Source organism: Seriola aureovittata, chromosome 16 (genome assembly GCF_021018895.1).
Source record: "Seriola aureovittata isolate HTS-2021-v1 ecotype China chromosome 16, ASM2101889v1, whole genome shotgun sequence".
NCBI classification, from domain to species: Eukaryota; Metazoa; Chordata; class Actinopteri; order Carangiformes; family Carangidae; genus Seriola; species Seriola aureovittata.
The window spans coordinates 22,301,845-22,316,475 of record NC_079379.1 but is presented as its reverse complement, the minus strand read 5'-3'; the positions used below and the strand labels follow the sequence as shown (position 1 = coordinate 22,316,475).

Below are 14,631 nucleotides of genomic sequence, written 5' to 3'. Positions count from 1 at the left end.
GTGTGCTTATTTATGTGTGTGTGATACTGTCTTGAGTCCAACTAGGCTATTTTACTGTGCCGCTGCAGGGTTCGACCTGATGGACTACTTCAATGTGAGAGATATTCTGGGAACCAAAGTTGATGAGGGCCAGAGTTCTTATGTTCGCCTTGGCACCATGCCCATTGTACAGCAAACAGAGTAAGTGACCATCCGGGTATACTGCAAACAATACACTACACATTTGCTTCTAAATACCTGTAAGTATGTGACATTTGGCATGGTTGAGGTAATCTGTAAATATTTGCTGACCCCACCACCTAATATGTGTTTACACCCTGTCGCACGCAAATTCCCATCAAGTTCAGTTTACAAATAATTAACTGAACTTATGATTTGTGTGTGGCAATTAACTTGATTTAACTTGCTCTGATCTGATACAAAACTGCTTTTTTTTTTTAGGAATATGTACGAAAAAAGCAAAATATATAATATAAATTTAGATTGTGACTCAGGGCGCCTTTAAAATACAAGAAGTTGTGGATAATGCTGGTGCCAACTTAGTTGCGATTGTACTTCAATGGTGAAAATTCCTTAACAAATTTCTAATCTATTAAAATTACCAAAAGTTTATTGACATGCTGGGAAATGTAATTGTACATTTAAAAAAAACAAGTGTATGTCATGTTTTATCGAGATGATAAATTGAATTAAATTCACCCACAATTTACAAAATGTCAAACAGATTTATTATTACCTCCTCTTGAGTCTTAAATACAATATTCAAAACTTTGTTTCAGTCAGAATAGTGCAGTGTTTCTCTGCTAAGGAAAGCAGGAACTGCAGCTATAAACAAAGTGGTAGTTAAGTGAAACATAGACATTGTGTTTGATTTTGGGGTTTGTACATTAATATCTAAACTGTTACAGGGTGAGTGCAACGATGTTTATCAGACATTGCATGCAGAGTAAAATAAGCCGCAGTTTATTCTAGCAATAACGCTTTGCTTTCATTTCACAGAGACGTGTTTCCTCAAGGGCTGCCGGATGAATACGCCTTTGTGACGACATTCAAATTCAGGAAAACCTCAAGGCGTGAAGATTGGTACCTCTGGCAGGTTTTTGACAAATATGGAATCCCACAGGTGGGTGAGACAAATGTAAATAGTAATAAATGTGATGATGTGTTATGTGTCTGGATTTGACCAATTACAAGATCAACAAATGGGGCCCAGCACACGGACTATTCAGATTCTCTTTAAATTGTTGGGTTTTAAACATGGAAATAGTGTATTTATGCCTGTCAAACCAGATCAATTTAAATCCAAACTCCTCATAATAACTTCATAACTGAAACTCATATTTTAATACTGTAAGTAATTCTTTAACTTAAAGCAGGACTAACTTATGTTCTACAACTGTTATATGTCCCCCAAACGTTAAATTAACAAGCACAGATTTGAATAATCTACCTCCAAAGAAAACCACGTTTAAATTCTGCTTTTTCTGTGTCTGGACTTGAACTTCGCTGCATGTGTTCGGCTCCTATCGTTAACATTACCCTGCCTCTGATTTGTTAGGTGTCCATCCGTCTGGACGGTGAGAACAAGGCGGTGGAATACAACGCTGTCGGGCTGACAAAGGACGCTGTCAGAGCTGTGTTCAAGAACTCCGAGGTTGACAACCTGTTTGACCGCAACTGGCACAAGATTGCCCTCAGCGTGGAGGCCAAGGCTGTGTCTCTGTACCTGGACTGCAAACACATCCAGACTCTTCCCATTGAAGACAGGGAGGACATTGATATCCAAGGGAAGACAGTGATTGGGAAGAGGCTGTATGACAGTGTGCCAATTGATGTGAGTCTTCAGCTGCATGTGTTGTAGTTTCCCCTATACAGCCCACTCTGGAGATATTGTATCGTGCTGTTTTCTTGCTGTTGACCTGTTCATCATTTGTCCGTGTCCGTGCAGTTTGACCTCCAAAGGATGATGATTTACTGCGATTCCAAGCATGCAGAGCTGGAAACCTGCTGTGATCTACCCAATGGACCTGTGAGTATTATCAGCCATAGACCTACTGTTTGTTCCCTTGTCAAACCATGGATTTTTAGAAGTTTTAAAGCATTAAAGATTAGGATGTCTACAAATATAGAAATGTACTGTAATTATGTAGATTACAAAATAGAGATGTAAGAAAAAAAACTGGCTCCCTTTCAAGTAAAAGTCATAGTCACATGAGTAGATTTATTGCTAATTGCAGGTTACTGTCACTCAGTAAACTGTCTTCTCCTTATCCTTTAAGCTAGTCTCTCATTTAAAACGCTAATTCTTAGTTTAAAAACACAAAGATAGGTTATAATGAACAGTTTTGGGCTTTCTTACCTACTGTAGCTAACATGCCAGCAAACTAATTTTGTAAAACAACAGAATGCTACTACAGGCTACTTTAAGGTGACCAGATTTCTGAAATAAAAACCTGGGACATTTCTACTTCGGCCACATGTGTGTGACTGAAAGACATGTTTAGTGTTTAATGGACATCAGATCCTCCTGCCGCCTCACACACTATCGTTCATTTTTTGGTTTGATAATCACTGTTGGCTGAAATATCATCTTTTCAGTGCCCTAAGAAAGTGGTGACGGAGGCTCCCCCAGAAGAGATCCCCACTCCCACACCTACTGTTGTGGAGCAAAAAAGAGGCCCTGAAGTCAACTGTTCTTGTGCTGCAGGAGTGAAGGTACAGCCACCTGGTTTCTCCAGACTTTACCCCTGTCTATTACTTCCACAGATGAGTGGGAATCCTTTCTTTAATGGCTTTCGACAGACGTCTGTGTTTCTATTTCTCACAGGGAGACATCGGTGCACCTGGTGTTGCAGGTTCCAAGGGTGAAAAGGTCATCTACCACTGCCTTTAAGCACTAGTTTGCGTGTGACAAAAGATTGCAGTTTCATAATGTTGCAGAGTTGTTTGTTCTACTATTTGATTGTGTGAACATGCCTACGTTTTCAGGGTGACACTGGCCCTATGGGTGCCATCGGACCGCCTGGAATCAAAGGAGCAAAAGGAGAAACTGTATGAAAACTGTGGACATTTACATGTGTGGTTTTCTGTTCATTCAGAGAAAATATTTAATAAGCTAATAACTGATTGATTGAGTTTCAGTTCATCATGTTTAGTGCTGTGATCATTGGTAGATATCTTATCAGAGACACTCCAGTAATTTCAGATTGCATGCCTCCCAGCTATTCTGCTTTTCTTCCCGCCTCGATAATAATTAATCCTTATTGATTAATTATTTGCAGGGCAGAGTTCTCTCTGTCAGAGGTGACAGAGGTGAGAAGGTAAGTCAAGCGGTGCATGCTGACGCTGCATGAGCATCATTAGCTTGAATACATGTTTGTCTCTGTGCATATTTTATATGCATGTATGTTGGACAGAACACAGTAATGTTCATCACTCATCAGTATATGTATTTAAGTACTGTATACATACCTGTACATATACATGTTGTGGAACTGCTATAAACAACTTCTTTCAGTGGAAAATAAAGCCTGCATGACAAGTCACTATACATAATATGCTAATTTGCATATTCATCACATCATCTCGTTATATTTTCATTCTGCCTAGTGTCAGCTGGTTTCAGCCATTTACTCTCTGTACAGCCAAATTCCCAATAAAGCTGTTCTTAGTTACATGTTTTTCTGTTTATGTTGTCAGACAACAGAACAAGTATGAAATTGTCACTGAAAGTGGCCCATTAAGACTACACGTCAACCAGCAGTGACTTTCACTGGGCAACACTGGCCACTCTCTTCTATGGAAAGTAGCAAAAGCTTTTCCATGAATTTGCTGGATTTGTCGCAAGATGCTTTTTTGAAAAGGTGCTAAGTTGGCAACACTGCCTGTAAACACCCACTGATGACGTAATAGAAACTGTTTGGAACAAATCATTTTGAAAGAGCAACGGCCAATCAAGGAAACTCAAACTAATTGGTCAACCAGTGGTCTAACTTAATCACTCAGTCAGTGAATTTAAGACATTGGTGTTTATAGGGCTAATATAAATGTATATATTCTTCTTATGTTACTACACATTTTACCTCTTTTCTGTCAGGGAGTGGCAAGGAAAATGCCACAACTGTTATTGTCAGAATTACAGGAAAGATTACCACAGAGGATGTGTAGATGTATAGAGGGCAGGCCTACGCAGACGCCCACCCAGTCTGCTCAAATCACAGTGTCTCTGCTGCCTGGCAGTGCCAGCTGGGAGTCTCAGAGTATAATTTATTCCTTGAGACAAAATCCTCAGCATGCATCATTCAAGCTGTCCTGAGAGGGACACTTAAAAATGGTCACAAGAGGTCTGGAAGACCGGATAAGCCTTCTCACTTATGTTGTACTTTGGTTGTCATAGTTTGGAGAATGCACCTGTAAATTATTTGGAATCATAAAGGTGTGAATCTATAACCAATTTCTCACTCTAAAAAACAGTAAAACTTATTTTAAGTAATGCAGTCAGACAGACAGCAGAACTCATTTCATGATACATTTATTTTCATTTTGTAGTTATTGCTTCTTGAAACCTGGCTGGTTTGATAAAACTGCATTAAAGCAAACGTTAATGCAGAGCATCCCTGTTGCTTTTCCGTTTCTTACTTTCTGCATGAGCCTCTGCCTTCTCTCTTTCTCCTAGAGAAGGCTGCAATTTGTTGTAAACTTTTCTAAACCTGGTGCCAACACATGACGTAGGCCCACTTTCAGGCTGTGGTTAAAAATGGCTATGTCGGTCATCGAGTTGCATGGGGTGAAACTGAATTCATCCTGCTTTGATTGCTTCTAATTGCATCTTTAACGGACTAGAAAAGGCAATTCTCCGTGTAGCAGTGTTGTTATAGATGATGTCTTTTTCGTTATAGGGAACAGCAGAGCGGGGGCCTTTCTCCTAATCTCTGCGATGAAAGAAATGACGTGCGTTAAAATGATATAAGCTCCTAAAATAATTAAAGGGCAACCTTCTGTGACTTGTAAAGTGGTTTATGAAGCAGAGGGAAGTCTTGCGGTGGGCACGACCTCGTGGTACTGTGTAATTTAACAGCCATTACTTTTCACTCAGTCCAGCGTTTGAATTCCAAGGGATTCCTTGGCACAGAATATGACATCAGTGTACAAACCAGAAGAAGAAGTGCAAAACTGCGAAGACAATCGAAAGCTATTGTTCCTTGAGTCTTTGGTTGGATGTGTGACCAGACCATAGTGGGTGTTGGCAAAGCTTTTGACCTTTGTTAGCATATTCTGGCTGCAACGCCAGTATGTATGAGTTTGTTTGTGTGCTACTTAACACTAACGCTAACTTAACTCTTTTCTGTTTTGTGTGAATTTTTATCTTCTGTCCTTTGTCTCAACATATGTACGTTGTCTCCCAGTGTCTGATTAATCGAATCCATTAATTCATCTCTAACATTTGTACTTTGTTTCCACATTAATCCCCCAACCACCATGTACTAAACTGTGTCCTGTGATGCTACCAGGTTGATTATCTGACCGCACGTCATTGTCACCTGTGTGACCGGCCGTCATGCATGTGTGTCTACTGCGGAACAGTCGAAGTTAATACTTGCCTTTTGTTTACAGGGTGATAGTGGCAGCATAGGGTTGACAGGTGCTCCTGGACAAAAAGGAGAGAAGGTGTGACACTCGTGAACCTGGACATGTGGAGGATTTGTTTTCTGATATTACGGATCTTAAAAGTTCACGTTTAGGTATTAATTATGCGTTTCCAATCATTTGACAGGGTAACGGCGGGATACCAGGTATTGATGGCTTACCTGGAGACAAAGGGGAGCAAGTAAGAAATATACTTTTTTTTTTGGTATTACAGTCTGAAGCATGAGGACCGTCCAGATGGGTATGTTTTGATCTGTATGTTTTTTTTTTTTTGTAAATAGGGTCAAGCAGGACTGGCTGGTGATCAAGGGCTGCCAGGTCCAGCTGGACCAAAGGTGCGTGAATGTGGCCCTCCAATTCTTTAACCAGTGCACATGCATTTGGCTAATTTTAAAGCCTTTAAAAATAATTTTGATGTGAGCAAAAAAATATATATAAATAAAATATCTTTAGTCATTCTGGTTTTGGCTCTGATCTCAGAGATGCACTTGTTCTGTTAAGTGGGCATACATAAGTTTTTCTGGGCAATTACCTCTGCCTGTTATTGATTTCCTGTGAGAAGAAGGGAGGGGGAGGGGGGCAGTTTGGTTGACTTTCCCTTGGATGAAGCAGCAGCTGGTGAAAGAGCAAGGAGAGGGGAGGAGGGAGAAATGCTGGCTGGCTGGGGTTTAGCCAATGGACTGTGACAGGCTGCTCGACCCAGGACTGGAGGGAATGATCGCCCACTTTTGATGCAACACGGGGGACACTAAATCAGGGAAATGCCCTGTGAAAAACTTTAGAGAAACTATCAGAAAATAGAGCCCATCTTCTCATTTTGATGTGGCATATAGTGTTGATGTGGAATTAACATAACACAAAATGATAAAGGGAGGGAAACACGCAAATAGCAGCCAAAATGGCAGCAATAAAATCTCCGATAAACCCCACTGTATGCTAACTACCTAGCACACGCGGCAAACAGACAAAGTTAGCAACTAACGTTAGCCTTTTTGACTGATTGACAGTCAACTGTTAAGTTAGCAGCTGAAGAGAAAAGATACTTTTATCACCGGTTGGTTGAGACAAACCAGATCATATATAGGTGACGTGAAATTAATATAACACACAGTGGATAAAGTAACTGATATATAAGCTTGTACTCGTCGTTCGTCACTGCCTTCTTAGTTTTTAAGTCTGAAATGCAGCCTGCGTCTGTAACGTGCTTGTCTCTCACGTGCAGGGAGGCGTGGCGCTGTTTGTTTACGTACCGGGGCGCACCTATGATGCGCGCGCCGGCTTGTTGTTGCGGCTCGTTTCAAAAGGTTATGTAACCACAGTTACCTACGGTGGCAAGTTTACATTCATTAACTTACCTGTGTCGAGCAAAAGGAAGCCGAATAGGAAACATCCATCCAGAGGAGAAGCTGCAGTGCAGGCAGAGCTCAGGTGAAGCTAACAGGCTAGGCTATGACAACGTAGATAAGCTAGCTTTCATTTCCAGCAGCACAAGCTGTCCAAGTCTAAAATCGATCTCGGGTTTTATGAATCGATATGGGATTATTCAAATGAAGATCACTTTTAATTGGAGAATCGATTTTTTTTCAAACCATCTCAACCTGAAACATGACTCCAAATCAATGCTAATGCTTCTCCAAGTCGGCGTAATGAGTAATGTTAAGTTCTTGCTAGCTCGTTAGCCATAACAGCTTTTTAAGGCTTGTTGTGGAGTTTTTCTGCTACCAAATAGTAAAGAAAATCTTATTTTGCAGCTTTTCAGGATGGTAATTTTACTCTAAAAGACAGCTGACCTAATTAATGTTGTATTAGTGGCCCAGGAAAAGCACAGGTGCTACCAATTAAATTAACAAGGGCTGTGCTCTTAGTAAGCCATGATAGTGTGAGAGCCAAATTAAATTCAGTTATCCTTCATTTTATTATTTACACCTGTGCTTTTCGTGTTGGGATAAGTCAAAATGTGTTTTATGGAAAAGGCCAATTGAAACAATTATTCTTTACAATACATAAGTGAATAATCATGGTTAAACCATCAGTAGCAGTTGTTGCACACCACAGTTAAAAGTGGCATTTAACTGTGGAGCTCTCACAAAAGTCTAAATTACACAGTAATTAAAAAAAAAAAAAAAAAAAAAAAAATTCTCCTTAAACCATAAATCAAGCTCATAATACTTGGGGAAATATTCTACACGTTAAAGCTTCATTTACCTCTGTATATATTGTGATTAACCTGAGTAAGAGCAAAAAGGAATCCAACTTTTTTCAAGAAATACCGACTTTACAGCGCCCACTGCGATTTAAAAGTTGCTGCTTTAAATCAGACCAAAAGTTATTCTCAGGCAGAACTGCAGTAAGAGAGAACAAAGAACGCTGGGGTATATTTAGATGGGAAGACTTCCTAGAAGAAAACCAAGAAGAAAAAAAAAAGAACAGTGATAAAAGAAATGAAAAATACTTTGGAAAATGAGCATCAGAAGACACATTTCTTTCTTTCTTTGCAAGAAAAAAGAATGAAAGTGAGGTAGGAGGTCATAGTCCAGGGTTCTCCCATGAGGGGGGTCTTGTCACAAACAGCTGTGGTTTCTTTTTTGGGGTTTCAGGATTCTTAGTTGGTCAGTTAAATGTCTTACATTGATTCAGCTCTGACTCAGCAGTCTCCATTTGGCCTAGAGTGTATTGCTGAGTCAGGAACAGTTAGACTTTTGGGGGTCAATAACTTCCACTGATATAATGGTCTTCAATTTATATTACACAGGGAATTCAAGGGGACGGAGGAATTCCTGGCGGACCCGGACCAAAAGGTGTCATTGTGAGTATAATCTGAGTGCACTTCACCAAATGCAAAATGATGATATGATTTTTGAAATGATATTATCTTTCTGTGTTTTGTTGTAGGGTGATTCAGGTATACAAGGTGAAAAAGGAACTCCAGGAGCCAGGGTAAGTAATACTTTAATAGTAATTTTTTTTTTAAACAGTTGAATGTAAACAGATTTCCACGCTTCATATTCACACAACATACTGTATTCCTACTCGGGAACTGCCTGGTACAACGGTTAGGGTGTCGGCCACACAGCTCCGCTGCAACGCATACAGTCCGGTTCAGCATCTTGTTCAAGAGTGCTTGATCACAAGTGTAGTTGCTGAGGGACAAGAGAGACTTACTTTCCCTGTCCATGTTTTCCCACCATGTCTTGGGATTTGAAGAGTAATGTAAGGTTGAACCTGTACAGAGTAGAGTTCATACTGCAAATCCTGACGACAGGGTTAATTTCTGACAGAGAGAGAGACCAGTCTTCTCAGAGGAGCTGAGAAGTGAGGGGCGTAATTGTACAAACAGATGTGGCTTCCTTGATTCACTCTCCACACTTCCTGTCGGACTCTGTGGGGGCGTTTGGCTATAATGCACCTCATTCAGCCCTATAGTGAATTGTTGATGTCTGAAGTTTCCTCTGAGCTGCAAAGACCTTCTTCCTTTTGCCATCACACTGTTAATATGGTGTTCAGACTGCGAATAAACCAGTGAAAGGTTATCCTACGGCTTCAACAATGGCTTCCTGCTGAAGTCAGCATGTTTTTGTGATCACGATTTCATTGATACTACAAATAACAGATCAAATAATCACAGCAGGGAGTTGTTAGAAACAGTTGTAAAAATTACTTATGTATCATACTGAGACGTCAACTTGAATTTAAATTTAAATCGCATTAACATGCAGTTTTTATGAAGCAGTCAACATGGAATCAGGACACTGATTGCTTTGCCATATGGCATAAGGATGTGCAGCAGGCTCGAGGTACACTATAGCTCCATTCAAACATGCTGATGCCAGGTTTGGAGCTGTCTGTCAGCCAGCCAGTCAGTCAGTAAGCAATTTCCTGTAGGTGAAAACTGGAAAAGTATTTTCCTCAGTGAAGTGATAAAGGGAATAGGCTTGGTGGTTTCGAGGAGGCACCTGGGGTTCAAGTCAGGGCAGTGTTTGCTGCGGGGATGTGTTTTGGGTTACACATAAATAAATCTTAAAATCTTTATTAGCAATGCTGGCATACTGGATGGTACTGTTAGTCAGTGAGTCCACTGCTTCCAGGCTGAATGAATGGGTTGGCATTCCCAGATGATAAATTGTAATTACTGTGATCCCCCTGATTTTTCATTTAGCGCCAACATCTTGGTACTTTAGTTTATGGCCAAATCCCTGCAAAACTAATGACGTGCCCAGCATTGTGCCAATGTTAGCATGCTAACACGCCAAACATGGATAGAGAACATGGTTAACATTACACCTGCTAAACATCAGTGTGTTAATATTGCCATTGTGAGCATGTTAGCATTGTAGTGGTAGATTTTAGCTCATAACAGGTGGAAACTCACAGAGCTGAAAGTGTGACTGGAGACTTCTAGTCTTGATATTTTTTTATAAATGTTTTAATTTGTCTCAACTTTTTCCCAGCAGACACAGAAAAAAGACAGATCTCACTACTAAGAGTTCTTCTTCTTTGGATTTTCTGTTGATGACATTTGTGTTCCCTTGTAGCCATGATAGCTATTGCAGCGCATGCTAACTACCTGTTACTGAGAGGTCTTTTTCTTTGGATTTTTGGTTGAAGTTTTTGGGTTTTTTTTGTCTTTATCTGTGCTGCCATGCTAGCTATACAAAAACTTTATTTGTTCCAGACACAGTTTAGGAAAAAAAAAAAAAGGTTTTTATACTTGCCTGAGGTGATGTATTGATAAAAACAAAATGCAACAAACTGCAGTGGGAAAAGTCTTGGTGAATAAATACCTGAGTACATGAAGCATGTGACTAAAAATGATTTTCAGGAAATTCAAATAAAATCTGCTCTACATTTGGATGGAAAATTTCCTAATGTCTTCAACAGTTAGAAATACTTCACACATGTTTTTGTTGTCCACTTGTTTCCATTCCAGGGCGAAGCAGGTTTGGATGGATTACCAGGAAAACCTGGATTTCCTGGGAAAGATGTAAGTTGTGAATCTCTGTTAAGCTGCTGCAGTCACTAACACACCTTAGATAATAACAGTCTGTGGCAGATTTGAGTCACCTTTGTACTAATGAAGCTTTTGTCTAAAATTGATTAGGGTCTCAGAGGACTGGTTGGTGCACCCGGTCCCAGCGGATTTAAAGGCGACAAGGTATGTTCCTCCTCCTGTGCTGTATGCAAAACACCCTGCTCCCTTGATTAGAAACAATTCAAAGAGGATATTGCCTTAAGCATAATGTTATTAAGCTGCGCTGATATAAATCATTTTAAAGAGGTATCATCAGTTTCCCAGGCTGTTGTCTGCACTCTCCAGACATTCCTTACTGTCCTCTGTGCACCATCAAAGTCAGCCCACTCATTTGTCTGAGAAAATAAAATGCAGAGTTCATTTGTCTGTCTGTAATTACTGACTTTGATGATTCTTCCAGTCGTGCACACATGCTTACACCACACCCATATGCATGCACAAGGATCCACGCATACGCACATATGCACAAAGAATTACCGTGGTACTTTACCCACAACTTTCACTTTCCTTTGGGCCTGCAATTAAGTACACATTTTAACACGCGTAGTCTCATAAATTATGGTCGTTGCCGTATCATTACCATATTGCCTGAGGGACTTTACTCTGAAAGTTTCTTGATTCTAATGACAGGGTTTTTCATCCTTGTTGTGTGAACTGTGTCACAGGGGGAGAGAGGCCTTCCCGGATTACCTGGGGATGTGGTGAGTATCCAAAACAGAGCAAAGGGATATAAGAATAACAGGCTTGTTTAATGCTGAATGTTGAACACTGTTGCGTGAAGGAGTTAGAAAACAAACAGTATTTTTAAAACGCAAACAAATTAAAGGTCATATTGTGCATTTTAACTACAATCAATTACACATTTTTATGATTATCACAATTAAAAAACCAGGTAATCATGGGCAAGATTTACCTACTGTCCTTACTGAGCTGATCTTCCTAAATGGAAGCACAAAACAGGAGCAAGCTGGAGTGTGTGAAGGAAGGAAAGGACTAAAGTTGTATGAATAGGTTGGTTGTTTGATTAGGCGATTGACAGAGTGTTTATCGCCAACTATTTTCATAATCAATCATTTTTGAGTAATTTTCAAGCAAAAATGAGAAAAACTTTTCTTTGAAACAAATCATAGTAACGCAAAGTTCTTGTGAGTTCGGATGTTTGGACTCATCAAAAGAAATAATATCAATATATCTCTGAGAAATCAGAGTGGCCTTTTTCATTTTACAATTTTCTGATGGGAAATTTGTAATGAATGTAATCGTTACTGTTACAGCTCTATGAAGAAGAGAGGAACACGTTTTCCCAATATGTTTTTTTTATTTTCAGTAAGAAAGAAAAGTAAAGATGGAATAATTTGACAGAAGAAAGACCAACAACATCTTATCTGTATGAAAGTTTTCTGATGACACACGTGCTAGAAAACACTAAAAATACCATTTATGTGAGTGGGAGATAAGAGCTACCCATTGCCTCTGGCCTTATTTCATCGCAGTAATTAGACCAGGTTAGCAAAGTGAATTTGACAATGATATACTAATATTAAAATCATTAGTCTTACTTAATGTAATTAGTTACTCATTGTGTTAATTTCAGTTTCAGAAAGAAGGCTTACGGGGTGAAAAGGTAAGTAATTGTTCAATCATAAAATGGTTTATCATTTTTGCCTCTTCAACGGATTAAGTCAAAATTTAAAGACCACCTATTAATTATCATTTAGTGTAATTACCTACTGTGTATAAGGGATTGAAATGGGCAGCAGATTATTAATGCATTGATCAATGAATACAAACACAACTAACTACAACACTATGACTTTTGTTTTGGTGTATTTACTTTGTAAGACTGTATGTTTTAAATGATTCATTATCTGTACAGTTTCAAAGTGTGAGCTGTAACTGTCCACATTGTGTATATAATGATATGTGTAAAATATTTATTCATGTGTTTGACCTGTTTCAGGGAATTACTGGACCTCCTGGGCCTCCAGGGGCCGACGGCCCCCCAGGGCCTCCTGTAAGGATCATGATTTAATACTTCCTTCCTACATGTTTCCTCTATCCTGCTGTTCAACTTTTGATATTTTTTTCTGTTGTGGAAAAGTCACCTGTTCACATGTAGTACATGAAAGCACCAGTCATGCCATTTGAACTCTTGCTGACTTTGAACATTTCATGTCTCAGGGTCCTCCTGGACCACTAGGTCTGCCTGGAGAGCCTGGAGAGTTTGGCCAAAGGGTAAGAATCTCGTTTTGATGGGAGTTTATCTGAACTTTGCTTCCTTACATTTCTTCATCGTACTTAGACCCTGTACTATACCAGGACATGCTCAACAAACTATACAGCTGTCCAAATACCTACATCTGTGAGATGTAATCTTTGTTGTTCTGTTGGTGTAGACGTATCTGACCTGAGTTTACAGCACATTAGAGTCTCCTCATAAAACATTTATCAGAAGTAAAACTGCTCTGGAGATAGAATGGTTGAATTATATCACCGGGCAAAAGGAGAGGTTGACTGGCAAGAAACTGGCAACTTGGCAGATCTCCACACAAACTATGGGCATATCCCATGTACTTCTACTCCTGTAACCTAAATCTAAACATGCCGTAACCTAGGCTATTTGCTGAGCAATGTTGAGGCTAGGGGTTGGATATGGTTTACACTGGAGTTTAGCATCATTTCTATCCAAGTGCAAACTTATTGCAGTGAGATAATAGAAAACCTCAGAGGTTGATTTGCCTGAAAGGCACATATTAACTTTTTCTTCTCTTACCTCTTGTCTTTTCTATGGCCAAAGCAGATTTTATCATGTAATTTTGATACAAAGTGAAAAGTTGTTTCATTATGTTATGATCACAACATTAAAGGCTAATGCAACCTTGTATTTATGTTAATTTTATTTACATGTAACTTGCAACCTTGACAAAGTGCTTTCGTTGCCAAGCAGGATTCAGAATGCAACCAGTCTCCAGTGTCAAAGTCCTGTCCTGTCCAATTACATTTCCCATTGAAACACAATTGGCAAAACAAGTTGGTAGAATTATAAAAAGAATTTCAAGGAGATAAGTTTGTATCACGAAGAAATCTCTTTCTAATCATGAGAAAATATAAACCAGGAATGTTTAAAGTCACAAAAACAATAATTATGTGACAATAACAAAGAAATACATGAGAAATATCTTAATGCATAGTGGCTAAGGAGTTCTGTGGTTTTTATTGCTTTAGTCTGACTTTACTAACGCAGTAAAACTGTCTACTGACTTTTGACTAAAATTAGATGGTTTTGCCTCCAGAGCTGCTCTTGCACAACAAAAACTGTAATTTGCAGTAATTGGAAGTTTATACTGTAGTCCCATAACTGTATTTATCATATCCCAATGGGATTATTTAGGATAAATAAAACTGATATTTATTCTTCATGCTAATCAGAGCTGATGCTTTAGCTGTTATCAGAGAATTATCTACAAAAACTGTCCCTCGTCTGGATCCTGTTCCCTCCGTCTCCCTCCACCCTGGTCCCATCACACAGCAGTGTGTAATTAAAACAGACACAGTGGTTCTACATAATTTGTTCTTCCAAAACATTAACAAAGATAGTGACATCCCTTCCCCTTCTTTTCTGGGAGCAATTAACTTCTCATCAGCAGCATGTTGGAATCAACATTTGCAGCTGCTCAGTTGGGCAGCACAGTCGAGCCAAACCTCCTCTGGCCACGAATGAAAGACTTTTCTACCAGCAGAACGCACTCGGCCAGACAAGCTCCTCGGAGATCAAGGGATTTACAGTTTATTAACATGAATAAAGCGATCACACTGGGTTAAGATTCCCGCAATATCTAGAAAATCTCCCTCTGTGCAGCTTTTGCTCTTATTTCGTAATATCATCGGAGGTCCCACTGAATCATTTTACAGCCCGACGGGATGCCTCCAAAGAGAACCCCAAAAAACAGACAGAT

At 39.5% G+C, this 14,631-nt stretch overlaps 1 protein-coding gene and 1 long non-coding RNA gene across 4 annotated transcripts in view; one reads left to right on the top strand and one right to left on the bottom strand.

Annotated features, from left to right (window-relative positions):
* col22a1 (collagen, type XXII, alpha 1) overlaps positions 1-14,631 on the top strand; it is a 56,236-nt gene that overhangs the window by 15,090 nt on the left and 26,515 nt on the right. For 2 of the 3 annotated variants that reach the window (XM_056399639.1, XM_056399637.1), the window contains 19 exons: positions 69-180; positions 1,000-1,123; positions 1,559-1,834; positions 1,949-2,029; positions 2,599-2,715; positions 2,828-2,872; positions 2,989-3,051; positions 3,282-3,320; positions 5,614-5,667; positions 5,774-5,827; positions 5,928-5,981; positions 8,399-8,452; positions 8,539-8,583; positions 10,574-10,627; positions 10,745-10,798; positions 11,341-11,376; positions 12,270-12,299; positions 12,636-12,689; positions 12,857-12,910. In XM_056399639.1, coding sequence (XP_056255614.1) covers positions 69-180; positions 1,000-1,123; positions 1,559-1,834; positions 1,949-2,029; positions 2,599-2,715; positions 2,828-2,872; positions 2,989-3,051; positions 3,282-3,320; positions 5,614-5,667; positions 5,774-5,827; positions 5,928-5,981; positions 8,399-8,452; positions 8,539-8,583; positions 10,574-10,627; positions 10,745-10,798; positions 11,341-11,376; positions 12,270-12,299; positions 12,636-12,689; positions 12,857-12,910 — 1,400 coding nt within the window. The remainder of the gene's footprint in view (positions 1-68; positions 181-999; positions 1,124-1,558; positions 1,835-1,948; positions 2,030-2,598; positions 2,716-2,827; positions 2,873-2,988; positions 3,052-3,281; positions 3,321-5,613; positions 5,668-5,773; positions 5,828-5,927; positions 5,982-8,398; positions 8,453-8,538; positions 8,584-10,573; positions 10,628-10,744; positions 10,799-11,340; positions 11,377-12,269; positions 12,300-12,635; positions 12,690-12,856; positions 12,911-14,631) is intronic. The other variant, XM_056399640.1, reaches the window with a different exon arrangement.
* LOC130183899 (uncharacterized) lies at positions 4,514-6,915 on the bottom strand. The gene is made up of 3 exons (XR_008829906.1): positions 6,699-6,915; positions 6,179-6,261; positions 4,514-5,647 (listed from the first exon to the last, which is right to left on the bottom strand). It is a non-coding gene; the product is annotated as an uncharacterized LOC130183899 (long non-coding RNA).